The 13,153-nt window shown below is 45.9% G+C and overlaps 1 protein-coding gene across 3 annotated transcripts in view; it reads left to right on the forward strand.

Annotated features, from left to right (window-relative positions):
* PACSIN2 (protein kinase C and casein kinase substrate in neurons 2) overlaps window positions 1-13,153 on the forward strand; it is a 57,250-nt gene that overhangs the window by 20,734 nt on the left and 23,363 nt on the right. For all 3 annotated transcript variants that reach the window (XM_068170840.1, XM_068170842.1, XM_068170846.1), the window contains exon 2: window positions 5,420-5,530. In XM_068170840.1, coding sequence (XP_068026941.1) covers window positions 5,471-5,530 — 60 coding nt within the window. In that variant the 5' untranslated portion in view covers window positions 5,420-5,470. The remainder of the gene's footprint in view (window positions 1-5,419; window positions 5,531-13,153) is intronic.

Genomic DNA, 13,153 nt, shown 5'->3' on the forward strand with positions numbered 1-13,153 from the left:
GGTTGGAAAAGACCTTTAGAGATCATCGTGTCCAACCTGTCACCCAACACCACCTCATCAACTAACCCATGGCACCAAGCACCCCATCAAGTCTCCTCCTGAACACCTCCAGTGATGGTGACTCCACCACCTCCCCAGGCAGCCCATTCCAATGGGCAATCACTCTCTCTGTATAGAACTTCCTCCTCACCTCCAGCCTAAACCTCCCCTGGCACAGCCTGAGACTGTGTCCTCTTGTTACTCTTTCTCATCACAAGACTCAGTGAGCAGCCCTGAGGCCTTCATCAGATGTATTTTTCTTAATACTGTCATTTATGTTAATACAGCTAATAAAAATAACCCTCTCCCAGGCAGGGTTCAGTTTGGTAAAATCTTTCATTTCAACAAGAAGCCCTACCTGTTTCACAGCAAGAGTTGGTTAAGCACAATCTGTTATTGATGGCTGGGTGATGAAATGAAGAATTTCTGTAAGCATCTTTTGCCTCTTACTGTTGGAAAACACCTTAAGAGAAGCTTTGGCATTCACTGGGTTATTGCAGCACCTTAAAAGGCTCTGGGTTGCACCGATTCCTGCACGTCACGAGATACTCTAAGCTCTGTCACCTGACACATGAAGGAAAGGGAGTAAATAATTTCTCATATTTCAACATGAATGAAGCAAGGACTTGTTGAAAATGCTTTCAAAGTAACTGTGTCCAGTTCTGGGCCCCTCAGTTTAGGAAGGAGATTGAGAGACTTGAAGGTGTCCAGAGAAGGGCAACAAGGCTGGGGAGAGGCCTTGAGCACAGCCCTGTGAGGAGAGGCTGAGGGAGCTGGGGTTGTTCAGCCTGGAGAAGAGGAGGCTCAGGGGAGACCTCATTGCTCTCTACAACTAACTGAAAGGAGGTTGTAGGCAGGAAGGGGTTGGTCTTTTCTCCCAGGCAACCAGCACCAGAACAAGAGGACACAGTCTCAAGCTGTGCCAGGGGAAGTTGAGGCTGGAGGTGAGGAGAAAGTTCTTCACTGAGAGAGTCATTGGTCATTGGGATGTGCTGGCCAGGGAGGTGGTGGAGTCCCCATCCCTGGAGGTCTTCAAGAGGGGATTGGATGTGGCACTTGGTGCCATGGTCTAGTCATGAGGTCTGTGGTGACAGGTTGGACTGGATGATCTTTTCGGTCTCTCCCACCCTCGGTGATGCTGTGTGGTACTGTGTGTGACAGCAGTTCTTGTGTGCTGGATGTGGAGCTCTGCTTGCTCATCACTTGTTGACATTTTCTGAAATCCTCATGTGTTAAGCCTCCAGGATATTTATAGGAAGCTTTTTCACATTGTGGGGCACTAGCAGGAGATAAGAAATTAAAGGTCTTGAGCATGTGGCATCTCTAGAACGTTCCCCAAGAGGAAGGTTTTGATAAAGCCTCATGTGTTAGTCGGCTTGCGTGTGGCTAAGATCCCTGGAGCCTGGTTTACAAGAAGTGCTGTGTCCTCACTAAATCAAGATTGGGCCTTGCTTGTTAGCACCATTTCAGTATGCACTGCTTGCTGTGTAGTTACTACTTTTATTTGTCAGTGGGAGCTTATGCTTTGTTTAGCCTGTGTAAGTTTTGCTAGCTAGCATTCACTGGGACTTTTCACAGCTAAGGCCTCTGAGCTGTTAAGGCTTTCTCTGCTTCCCTGGCGGTGGTTTACATGCAGTTGTGACAGTGGAAACTTTCTTTTAGGACCTTTGGCGTTGATACTTCATAAAATCCTGATATTTGGGGTTTTAATGGAAATTTCAGAGTTCTTTGGTACAGGGAAAGAAAATATCCTGAAAACTGTGACTGTGCTGAGGAAAGGACACAGCATGATGCAGAGGTGGCAGCTCTTCCCTGAAGATCTGCCTTCTGAGGAAAATGAGGCTTACACCTTTGCTTCTCTTTCAATTCCTGCTCCTGTAGCTTTTGAACCAATTGGCCAGCTTCATACAGGTGTTAAACAGCAGAGATAAAAATGCACATTTTATCAGTTTCATGAGAATTAGCAGCTGGGTGGGAGAAACCTAAGCTGATGTGCCCACTCCAAAAGTACTTGTGAGCTTGGTGTCGTGGGTTTAGCCACTTGAATCTGATGCTGAATATTCAATACTTGCTGATGTTATGCCAGCTTGAAAGTGAAAGTGCAGCCAGAGCAAAGTACCATGGGGCTTGTGGCTCAGGTTGTATCATGAGAGGCTTCCTGTCTCTCCTTGCAGTTTTGGGGGCTGACCTGTAATGCTGGGCTTGCTGCAGGCTTAGAGGTCATTTTGTTGCTGTCCTCTGCTGCTGCTTTTGCTATGCTTTTCTGTGGAGCAGGCTAAAGTGATTGTACCTTGTGTTTCCATTAAACTCCTTATCTCAAGCCAGGGCTTTCTGTGTTACTTTCCCTCCCTGCTTGTGAGAGCAGATTGTCAGAAACCAGGGCACTTGTTAATAATCTGTCCTTTAGGTGAGCTGGTTTGCTAGTACATGTGAAGATGGGTGGATGCTGCTCGACCACTGTGCTGCCTGCTTGCTCAGCAAGTAGTTGAGGGACAAGAGAAAGGCAGTGTAGGTACTCCTGAAGAGTTGGGCCTGGGGTCACAGAATGAGAAGATAAAGGTAGGAGTGGATGAAGCCAAACTGCTGTGGGAGCATAGGAGCTCTGTGTGCTGTGCTTTCCTTGTGAGATGCAGGTGATCTGTGGAGGAGAATGTGTGTGGGGCTCATTTCGTTCGTTGCCCTGATCTAAATTTCCCAGACTGTATAATGACAGCCTTAGCTGTTGAGAGCTTTACTTCTGATAGTGACATGCAAGACCCTGCAAACCAAAGGGCAATGAACTTCCATTGTGAAACCTCTGCAAATTCATTTGAAGGATGGGAGAACCAAACCCTAACCAAAAATGTGCTAAAGGACTGGGTGCTGTAATAATTCTATTTCAGGAGGGTAGCATGACTCACACAGCCTAATGTTCCTATCTCAATATTCAGTTTATTTTTAAGTAGTGCTGTGCAAATAGTGTTTTTCTCTGCCAGTTGTTGCTATGACTTCACAATATTTCCCTAAATGTGCTTGCTCATACTTTCTCACAGTTAGTCTTTGGTGTGTAACGAATGGGAACCCATCAGATTTTCCTGAGTAGGGATCATTTCCATGCTTTTATGGAAAACCAAGAAAAGGACAGCTCTGTGTTTTCTGTAGCACTTGCTTGTCCTCACAACCTATTCCCTCGTTTGAGCTTCTGTTTCAGCTTGTCCAATTTTTGCAGGTAGTTTTTCAGATGGAATTTCCAGCACTGCTATAGTTTAGGCTGTTTTCTTAAAGGTAAGTGGTTTGTATCTTCCTTTTCAGAACACTTCCACTATTCCTTTTCTCCTTTGTTTCTTCCCTTTCCTTCCCTCCCTCCAGTTTCAGAAAGAGTATTTGTGTGGTGCTGGAAGGTAGGATGGGTAACTTGTTAACACTTGCCTCTTAGGTTTATGCTTCTGTGCAAGGGTTTCTTTCTCCCAAGATGCTCAGCTCTATAGTTGTCTCCCTGATCTCTTCCAACTGGCAGTAATGGCTGAAAGATCTTGAGATCTGATAGGAGAACAGCTATAAGCCTTTGGACTCGTGTTCCCTCCCTGATTTTGTATGATATGTCTGGGTCACACAGTTGCTTCAATTGTTTACTTGGTTTCAGGGTTATGTGAGTGGTAGTGCTGCCTTGAAGGGGAAAAACCAAAGCAAGGTGATGTGAGCAGTGAATAGACTCTAGCTAGCAGTGTTGATTGATCTGTCTGTCTTTAAACTTCTGGTCTCCCTTTGGTCACATAACCATAATTTCTGATATTATTTTAAAGGTACCACTGTGTCACCTTACAGAATCATAGAATTGTTTGAGTTGGAAAAGCCCTTCAAGATCATGGAATCCCACCAAGTCTGGTGCCAAGCCATGGCCTTCAGCACTGCGTCTCTGCCTCTCTTAAACGTGTCTAGGGAAGGGGGTGCAACCACCTCTCTGGGGAGCCTATTCAAGTCTTAGAGAACCCTTCAGTGAAGAAGTTTCTTCTAATATGCTTCTAATATTAGAAGTATCTTCTGATATCTAAACCTCCCCTGGTGCAACTTGAAGCTATTTCCTCTCATCCTGTCGCTTGTTACAAGGGAGAAGAGACCAGCACTTGCTGCAGCCTTCTTTCAGGTAGTTGCAGAGAGTGAGGTCTGGCCTCAGCCTTCTCTTCTCCAGACTAAGTAATTTAACTGTTCCTCAGAAGACTTGTTCTCCAGACCTTTTACCATCTTCCTTGTCCTTCTCTGTCCTTTGTTGCCCTGTTTTGTGAAAATGTTAAACTTGCCCTTAGAAGAATGTACTTAATATCAAACTCCTCTTTTGAGTGAGCCGCTAACCTTGGTTCAGGAGATGTTATAGCATCATTTAGAATCTATTGCCTGCTTCCAAAAGCACAAGAGCAGTGGCAAGAAAGTAACAAGTAACTTGGGTATTTACTAGTCCAGTAGATCTAATCACAGCTGACTGGGTGAGATAATTGGGGCTGTCTGAATGCCACAGGCTGTTTTAAGCCTTTGGGGAAGGAAGCCGTCATCCTTGTCTCCTGCATTGGACTTGTGTAGCTGTAATCCTCTCTGCATTGCTTTCATTTTAGTCATCATCTGTTGCTGAGGAAGCTCTGTGTTTGTATTGGTAGATGCTTTTAGCTTCCAAGTAGATATTTTGAATTAAATTCTTACAGAAATATGAATAGTTTGGGAAGGAAAAGAGTTGGTTTTCTTAATCAGCCAAGTGGGTCTGACCTTGAATATTTCCAGTGGGTTTCATTAGGAATAGGAAGCAGTGCGCAGATTCAGGCTGGAGGTGAGGAGGAAGTTCTTCCCCATGAGAGTGGTGAAGCCCTGGAATGGGCTGTCCAGGGAGGTGGTTGGGGTGTCATCCCTGGAGGTGTTTAAGGCCAGGCTGGCTGAGGCTCTGGCCAGGCTGATCTAGTGTGGGGTGTCCCTGCCCATGGCAGGGGGGTTGGAACTGGCTGATCCTTGTGGTCCCTTCCAACCCTGACTGATACTATGACACTCTGACACATTATTGTAGCAAAGGCCGGGTAGTTCTCTTTCAGAATGTTTTGGAGTACTTACCAAGCAGGCATCGTGCTGCTCAAACCTCTCTTTTGATCTGTAATAGGAAATTTTATAAATCCAAGAGTTGGAAATTGGGTAGAGAGAAGTGGCCTGGCCACTCTCTGGGTGGCAGGTCTCATAAGAGTCAAGAACCTGGCATGGCAGAGCAGTGTTCTCTTGCAAAGTGCACTTTATTTGCCCCTTGGTTTTAGTTGGCATCCCTAGATACCAAAAATGTGAGGATGTTACCTAACTTAATTTCCCTGTTTTATTAATAATATTCAAGCTGTTGTGTTGGGGTTTTTAATTTCATTTCCTATTTTCACAGGTCCTGAAAGCCTTCAAGCTCTGAATACCTCCAGGCTCTTCGTGCCCGGAAATGTCTGGCTCGTATGACGACTCTGTTGGAGTAGAAGTTTCTAGCGATAGCTTCTGGGAGGTAACCAGAATGTTGTAGCAATATACTTTAGGGTGTTTTCTTACTGTTGTTATAGGAAATCTGGGGTTTTTTTTGTATGTTGAAAACTGGAGGGAGCTGCAACATGCCTTTGGTGATTGTGGACTGCAGAAATAGCCTTCAGGGCGGAAATCCCCTTTTAGATTTCATCCTGTCTCGTCAGGGGTTTTTAACTTGCACAAACTTGGTGATCCCCCCTTTGGTTAGATATGCAATTCAGAACTGAGCCTTTGTGAGCTCTTTAGTGCCCAAGAGGGATGTGGGTTGGGTAGCTTTCAAAAATTATCAAGTCAGTTGAGTGATCAGTGTTAAATCTACAGTAACTGTTAAGGGCTACACAGGTGACAGATGTAAGGCAGTGTGTGAATGCACTGCATGCCTCCTGCTTCTGTAAGTACCCATTTTTGTGAGAGACACTACTGTACACTTGCCTCAATGTAGGAGCATGCAAGCAGAGAGACAACAGTAAGCATATTGTAATATCAGGAGTTTGTTCTGCTCCATTCTAACAATGTCTTTCAGATGTGACAACAATTTGATTAAGCCTTAAAGAGAGCAACATAGCCTTGGATTTGGGATATTGAGGGTAATTCCTTTTGTCCAGGAATGGTTTTCCTTGTGACCTCTGAGCTCTACTTCTCTGCATTCCTGTGAGGGTGATTGCATTTTTACATACATGCTGCTACTGTACTTTGGTTTCCATATACTTCAGGTTATGTCTGAGTGATTTGAGTATCCACTTTGCTTAGGCCAAGTAAGGCATTGGCAGGGTGTACCATTTGACTTTAAACTTTGCCTTTCTGCAGAGTAAGACAGGAATTATTCTTCAGATCAAGAGTTGAGAGGAGAGGAGGATTGCCAGGATTCTGGTGGTGGTAGAATATGAACCTGATTTTGAATTGTATTCTGAAACCTGTCCTTTTTCTGTGTGTTCTGAGGTAATTATTTTGCTTTTGGGGACTGCAACTTTGAATTGTAGTCTTACTCTTTCTCAGAATAGATAAGTACACCACTTAAGTCAGACAAAATACCTTGATCAATAAAGATGTGGTTTATCTGCAATGCTACCTAGCCTCAGTACTTCGTGCCTCAGGTAACAGTCTCACAGTATCACCAAGGCTGGAAGAGACCTCAAAGATCATCCAGTCCAACCTGTCACCACAGACCTTGTGACCAGACCATGGCACCAAGTGCCACATCCAATCCCCTCTGGAACACCTCCAGGGATGGGGACTCCACCACCTCCCTGGGCAGCACATTCCAATGACCAATGACTCTCTCAGTGAAGAACTTTCTCCTCACCTCCAGCCTAAACTTCCCCTGGTGCAGCTTGAGACTGTGTCCTCTTGTTCTGGTGCTGGTTGCCTGGGAGAAGAGACCCACCTCTTCCTGGCTACAGCCACCTTTCAGGTAGTTGTAGAGAGCAATGAGGAGAGGCTGAGGGAGCTGGGATTGTTTAGCCTGGAGAAGAGGAGGCTCAGGGGAGACCTCATTGCACTGAGGTCAGGCTGCCAGGCCTGCAGTTCCCGGGTTCCTCCATCCGACCCTTCATGTGGATGAGGACCACATTGGCCAGCTTCCGGAAGTAACAAGAAGTAAAGAACTCAGTTTTGAAGTTACTGTACCACAGACTTTATTTGCACCCTTCCTTTAGAGGGTTTTAAGATGTTTGACACAATAGAAGTGTTTTGGGGGGGTGGTGGTGTTGTTTCTCATTTGCTCTTAAAGAAAGCTGGCAGTTTGTGCAGGAGCAGTCTTGCTGTGCTCTACCACCACAGCCCAAAGTAGTGAATGTGTTTAGGCTTGGCCATGGCACAGAAGAGACAATCTGGCAGGGTGAGCTCTCGAGTTTGTTCCCTTGCACTCCAAAATAGTTCAGATTTGTTTACCTTTGGAGTGTGCTGCAAAGCTCATCTTTTTCTTGAAAAATATCTCGGAGAGAGTGAGGTGGCTGGGTGTGGGACCTGGCTGACTCTGAAAACTGCTTTTACTTCACTGCATGTCTTTGGAACCGCTTTCATTTCGTGAATGCTGCTGTTGTATTGAGCTGGTAAGAGCTGTACTTAAGGAAAATGTTGATAAACCTCAACGTTTTTGCCATTGCTCTTGTCAGAACTCTCGTACAATTTTGTCTTTAGGAACTGCAGCACTCTGTTCTTAAACAGCTTTCTGGTTTGCTGTCTTCTGGAGTTGTCACTGCTGTTGCTAGTACTCCTTATTCCTTAGCAGTTTGATCATGCTTACAAATGTGAATCTGTAGGGTGTGGTTCTGTGGTACCAGACTTGCTGCTCTGGCCTTACTGGGCTGGAGTTCAGACTGTCCAGAGAGCAGCATTCCAATTCAGGTGAATTCATCTGTGCAGCTTTGTTCATTGGGTCGCTGTTCCCATGCTGTCCATGGAAATTTCCAGCTCTGGCACTGAGAGTCAAGCTCTGTGGTTGAAATCAAATATGGGCAGTAATTGTTTCCTTCAAAAACTAGGGATTTTTTTATTGCTATTACTACATAGATACTGTTATCAGGTTCAGATTTGTGGTTGGGAAATAGCTGTTGACAGGGAGCTGGGAAAGTTGCTGTTTGGACTTGTGTTCATGGTGCTGATTTACTGCAGATACACCAGCCAAAAATGTGAGTAGGACAAGGCTTATGCATAGGTAGTATCTCAAACCAGCTGAGACAACTGAAGAAATCACAGACTTCCCAAACCAAACAATTTTCTCTAGCATGAAGTGGAGATGTCAGAAGCTTTCACACCTGAATTTAGGACATTTTTTCCATACTTAGTTAGCAGTGGCTTGGGTTAAGTTTTTAGTTTTCTAGCAGGGTGATAAATCCTTTTCAGGAGAGCGACTCTTTTGGTGTTTACCAAAGGAAAGGACTTTAGGAGACAGAGTTTGGTATGTTTTCATGTAAGCCTGTGGAGAGAGGGAGGTTGTAGATGCCCTCTCCCTGGAGCTGTTCAAGGCCAGGGTGGATGAGGCCTTAACACCCTGGTTTAGTAGAATGTGTCCCAGCCCATGTCAAGGGGGGTTGGAATGAGATGGTTTTTAAGGTCCCTTTCAATCTAAACCCTTCTATAAGTCTGTGCATTGCAGAACAGTAAGCAAACACATTCTGCCAGAGGATTGCCACAAGAACAGTGGAGGATTTCATCAGTTTCAGCTGCAGTGATGCCTTAGGATCTTCTTCTTTCTTAATTCTTTCTAACAAGCCTTAGAGTACATTGATGTAACTGGTTAAGCTCATGGCTCTCTGGGTGCAGAAGGATTCTTGTTTGTGTGCTCCAAGAAGAAACTCCTACATCTGTGTCATTTCCCTGACAAGGCTGACATGTTTGGGGTAACCAAAGGTGATTGCTGATAGCCTGGAGCAGGATAGCACTAACTTTGCAGAGGCAAGGGGAAAACTTGGAACCTGATCTGTAATTCAAAACCTTTTGTATTTCTTTCTGTCATATGGACTCCAAGCATTTGCATGCCTGCATGTCAATACACCACAGTTGGTCATACTCATTCATGCCACTTTCTTGCATCCAAAAATAGGCTGTGGCAAAACTGGTTGGTTCCAAACTTGTGAAGTGTCAGAAATGGACAGGCCTCTTGGCCCTGTTCTGCTGAAGACCATCCTTGGGATTTCTCTTGCAACAAATGTTCTTGAATTTATATATGTGAACTTAAACTCACAGGGAGCTAGCAATCACAGGTACTTGTCTCTGTGTGTACTAATTATGCAGCAAAGTAATTCTTTTTCTCTAGAAAAGCCTCAGAGTATTATGTGAATGGTAGTTGAAATGTTTGGAAGCTTCCTGTTTAATGCAGCTGGAAAGAATAGAATAGAATAAACCAGGCTGGAAGAGACCTTCAAGATCGAGTCCAACCTATCACCCAACACCACCTAATCAACTAACCCATGGCACCAAGCACCCCATCAAGTCTCCTCCTGAACACCTCCAGTGATGGTGACTCCACCACCTCCCCAGGCAGCCCATTCCAATGGGCAATCACTCTCTCTGTGTAGAACTTCCTCCTGACCTCCAGCCTAAACCTCCCCTGGTGCAGCCTGAGACTGTGTCCTCTTGTTCAGGTGCTGGCTGCCTGGGAGAAGAGACCAACCTCTGCCTGTCTACAACCTCCCTTCAGGTAGTTGTAGAGAGCAATAAGGTCACCCCTGAGCCTCCTCCTCTCCAGGCTAAGCAACCCCATACTCCAGGCATTTAAAACTCATGAAATGTTTGTGGTTGTGACAATTACCATGGTGTATTAGAGTTTACTGACTGGAGCACCTCTCCTGTGAGGACAGACTGAAGGAGTTGGGGCTGTTCAGTCTGCAGAAGAGAAGGCTCCCAGGTGACCTCATTGTGGCCTTCCAGTATCTGAAGAGGGCCTACAGGAAGGCTGGGGAGGGACTGCTCAGGATCTCAGGCAGTGATAGGACTAGGGGGAATGGAATGAAGCTGGAGGTGGGGAGATTCAGGCTGGAGGTGAGGAGGAAGTTCTTCCCCATGAGAGTGGTGAAGCCCTGGAATGGGTTGTCCAGGGAGGTGGTTGGGGCCCTGTCCCTGGAGGTGTTTAAGCCCAGGCTGGCTGAGGCTCTGGGCAGGCTGATCTAGTGTGGGGTGTCCCTGCCCATGGCAGGGGGGTTGGAACTGGCTGATCCTTGTGGTCCCTTCCAACCCTGACTGATACAATGAATTCAGCAATAGCTGAATGTTTGCCACCCTCTGGGCTGCTAACACACACATATCCTTATTTCTCCTTTAGTGTACCAGAAAAACCTGCTCGGTGTGTTTTGCTCTTTATAGACTTTTATGATGCTCCATGAATATGCTATGAAATAAGGCTTATTTGTTGAGGTAAAAGAACCTAGATAATGTAAGACTCTCCCTCTGTGTTTAGTCTTGTGAAATTGTAGGATGATGAGTTTGTGAGCTTTTAAATGTTGTCACTGAAGATCGGTGTCATGGGCAGCGCCTGGCTCCGTTAGGCCGCTGGTGGGCACACAGGAGGGATGACTGGATTGCCAGCTACACAGTGTGAACAGCTTCATCACAGTGTGCTGGTGTGGTTTTTCTCTGCTTGTTACAGATTCTCCATATCTTATACTTGACCAAGGATTTGAGGTGACATTGCTGTGTTCATGCAGGAGAGGAAATACCAAAATGAGGAGTGTGCAAAATGATTAAGCAAATGGAGATCTGAAGGAGTTTGTAATACCTGTAAGAGATCAGTGGGGCAAAATAAGATCAAGTGAGGCTTATAGGTTGGACTTGATGATCTCAAAGGTCTTTTCCAACCTGGTTAATTCTAACTCTAATTATATAATAGCAAAGCTCAGTAGTTGCAGCGTAGAAGAGGCAGTTGGTGGCTAACTCCATAAAGGGGAGGGAGGATGACAAACTCTGAATTAACTTTTTTACAGAGTCCACTGCTTGCATCAAGGACATGACCATATAGTGCTGTTTTGAAGAAGTAAACTCTAGAGGTTGGATGCTGACCTGTTGGAGACCAGCTCTGTGGAGAAAAGGTCCTGGGCATGCTGGTAGGCAGCAGGATGACTGAGCGCCAGCAGTGTGCCCCCACGGCCCTTTGGCCATCCCAGGATGCATTAAGAGGAGTGTGGGGCCTGAAGGTTGAGGGAGGGAGGTTCTCCTCCTCTTCTACCCTATCCTGGTGAGGCCTCACCTGGATAACTGTGCCCAGTTCTGGGCACTGCAGTTCAATAAGGACAAAGAAAGTCTAGCTCAGGGCCACTAAGATGACTGAGGGACTGGAATGTTTAGCTTGGAGAAGAGGAGGTTCCAGGGGGTGTCTTCTCTCAGGCAACCAGCACCAGAACAAGGGGACACAGTCTCAAGCTGCACCAGGGGAGGTTTAGGCTGGAGGTGAGGAGAAAGTTCTTCACTGAGAGAGTCATTGGTCATTGGAATGTGCTGCCCAGGGAGGTGGTGGAGTCCCCATCCCTGGAGGTGTTCAAGAGGGGATTGGATGTGGCACTTGGTGCCATGGTCTGGTCATGAGGTCTGTGGTGACAGGTTGGACTGGATGATCTTTGAGGTCTCTTCCAGCCTTGGTGATACTGTGGTACTGTGTGATCTAATTCGTGATTACAGATATCTAAGGGATGGTGTCAGGAAGATGGGGCCAGACAAGACCTGAGGTCATGGGCATAAACCTGAACGTAGGAAGTTCCATCTAGACATGAGAAGGGACTTCTTTAATTTGAGGGCGAAGGAGCACTCTCTGGGCTGCCCAGAGAGGTGGTGGAGCCTCCATCTCTGGAGACTTTTGAGGCCCACCTAGATGTGTTCCTATGTGATCTGCTTTAGGTGATCCTGCTCTGGCCGGGGGATTGGACTCGATCTTCAGGAGTCCCTTCCAACCCCTTCATTCTTTGATTTCCTCTTGAAGTGTTTCTGGCAGCTGAGGCTAAACAGCAACTGGATTTGTTATCATGTAATGATGTTTGTCAGGTGGGTGAAGTGTGGATCCTAAAAGGAAAACACGATACAGTATTTGAGCATCTCTCATTCTTCTTGGAACTGAAAGAACACTTCTTGGGAAGAAGAGGAAGAGGAATTCTTTCAGGCTCAGGGGTTGGAGAAAACAGTTGTGAATAGAAGAGTGCATTAAGTGATGGTTTTCTTCAGGGTCCAGGGTGTCTGTAGTGGTTTTGTAGGTTTTTAATGTGGTTATTTTAACATCTATAGTTAATCTAGCAGTTCCTTGGCTGCATAAAGACTTTTCCCTTCACTTGGCTCTGTGGTCTAAACATCCTGTGCTCTCTTGTACCTCTGAGTCTCTCTTACAGCACATTCTACTCTTACAAAAAAAGTTGGTCATTTGGTGTCCATAACTTAAAATGCAACTTTAAACTCCTAGGTTTTAAACATGTTAAATGCTAAGTGTACAACTTAGGTTCTGTATCAGGACACGCAGGGAAAGAGTCCGTTTCCAAAATCCTGTCGTGCCCCAGAGCATGGGGTTGGAGTGGGATCTCTGACATGCTTTTAGTCTACTGTCTTATAAGCTGTGAGAGACTGAAAGTTGGCTCTCCTGGTGTGACTCAACAAAGATAAAATCACTTGCTGCTTGCCCAGACAGCAGCTGATGTGTGTTGGGCAGAGCCACTGGAAGGACTCTTGGAAGGTGCTCACTGGCCACAGCTGGGCTCACAACAATGGACCAAGGCCACCTATGGGAACATGCATAAGACAAAGATAATCTCCACCCATCAAGTACCCTGGGAAGGGAGGATGGTGGACAATGGATTCACCACCTGTGTCCTGATGTGTAATGAGTGTGTGCGCAGGTAGATGGAGAAGGAGGAGGCAGAGGCCTCCCCCCGCCATCCAGACCCCTGCCCAAACACACAGGAATGCACAGAAAGATTTCCTGGGGAACGATACCTGGATATTTACCTAGGGATGATTTCCTGGCCCCTGATTTCCTGAGGGACAATACTTGGACACATAGCGAAGGACTAAAATACTGTACAAAAGACTTGAGCAACTACTGGCTTAGCAGAAGAAAAACAGAGAACCAAAAGCACAGATGAAGGAAAACACAGGAGAGGGACAATGCCGCTGAGAAGGAAAAGCCCAGGAC

This window comes from Melanerpes formicivorus, unplaced genomic scaffold, assembly GCF_026170545.1.
Source record: "Melanerpes formicivorus ecotype bairdi unplaced genomic scaffold, bMelFor1.0.p_v2 SCAF_3, whole genome shotgun sequence".
NCBI lineage: Eukaryota > Metazoa > Chordata > Aves > Piciformes > Picidae > Melanerpes > Melanerpes formicivorus.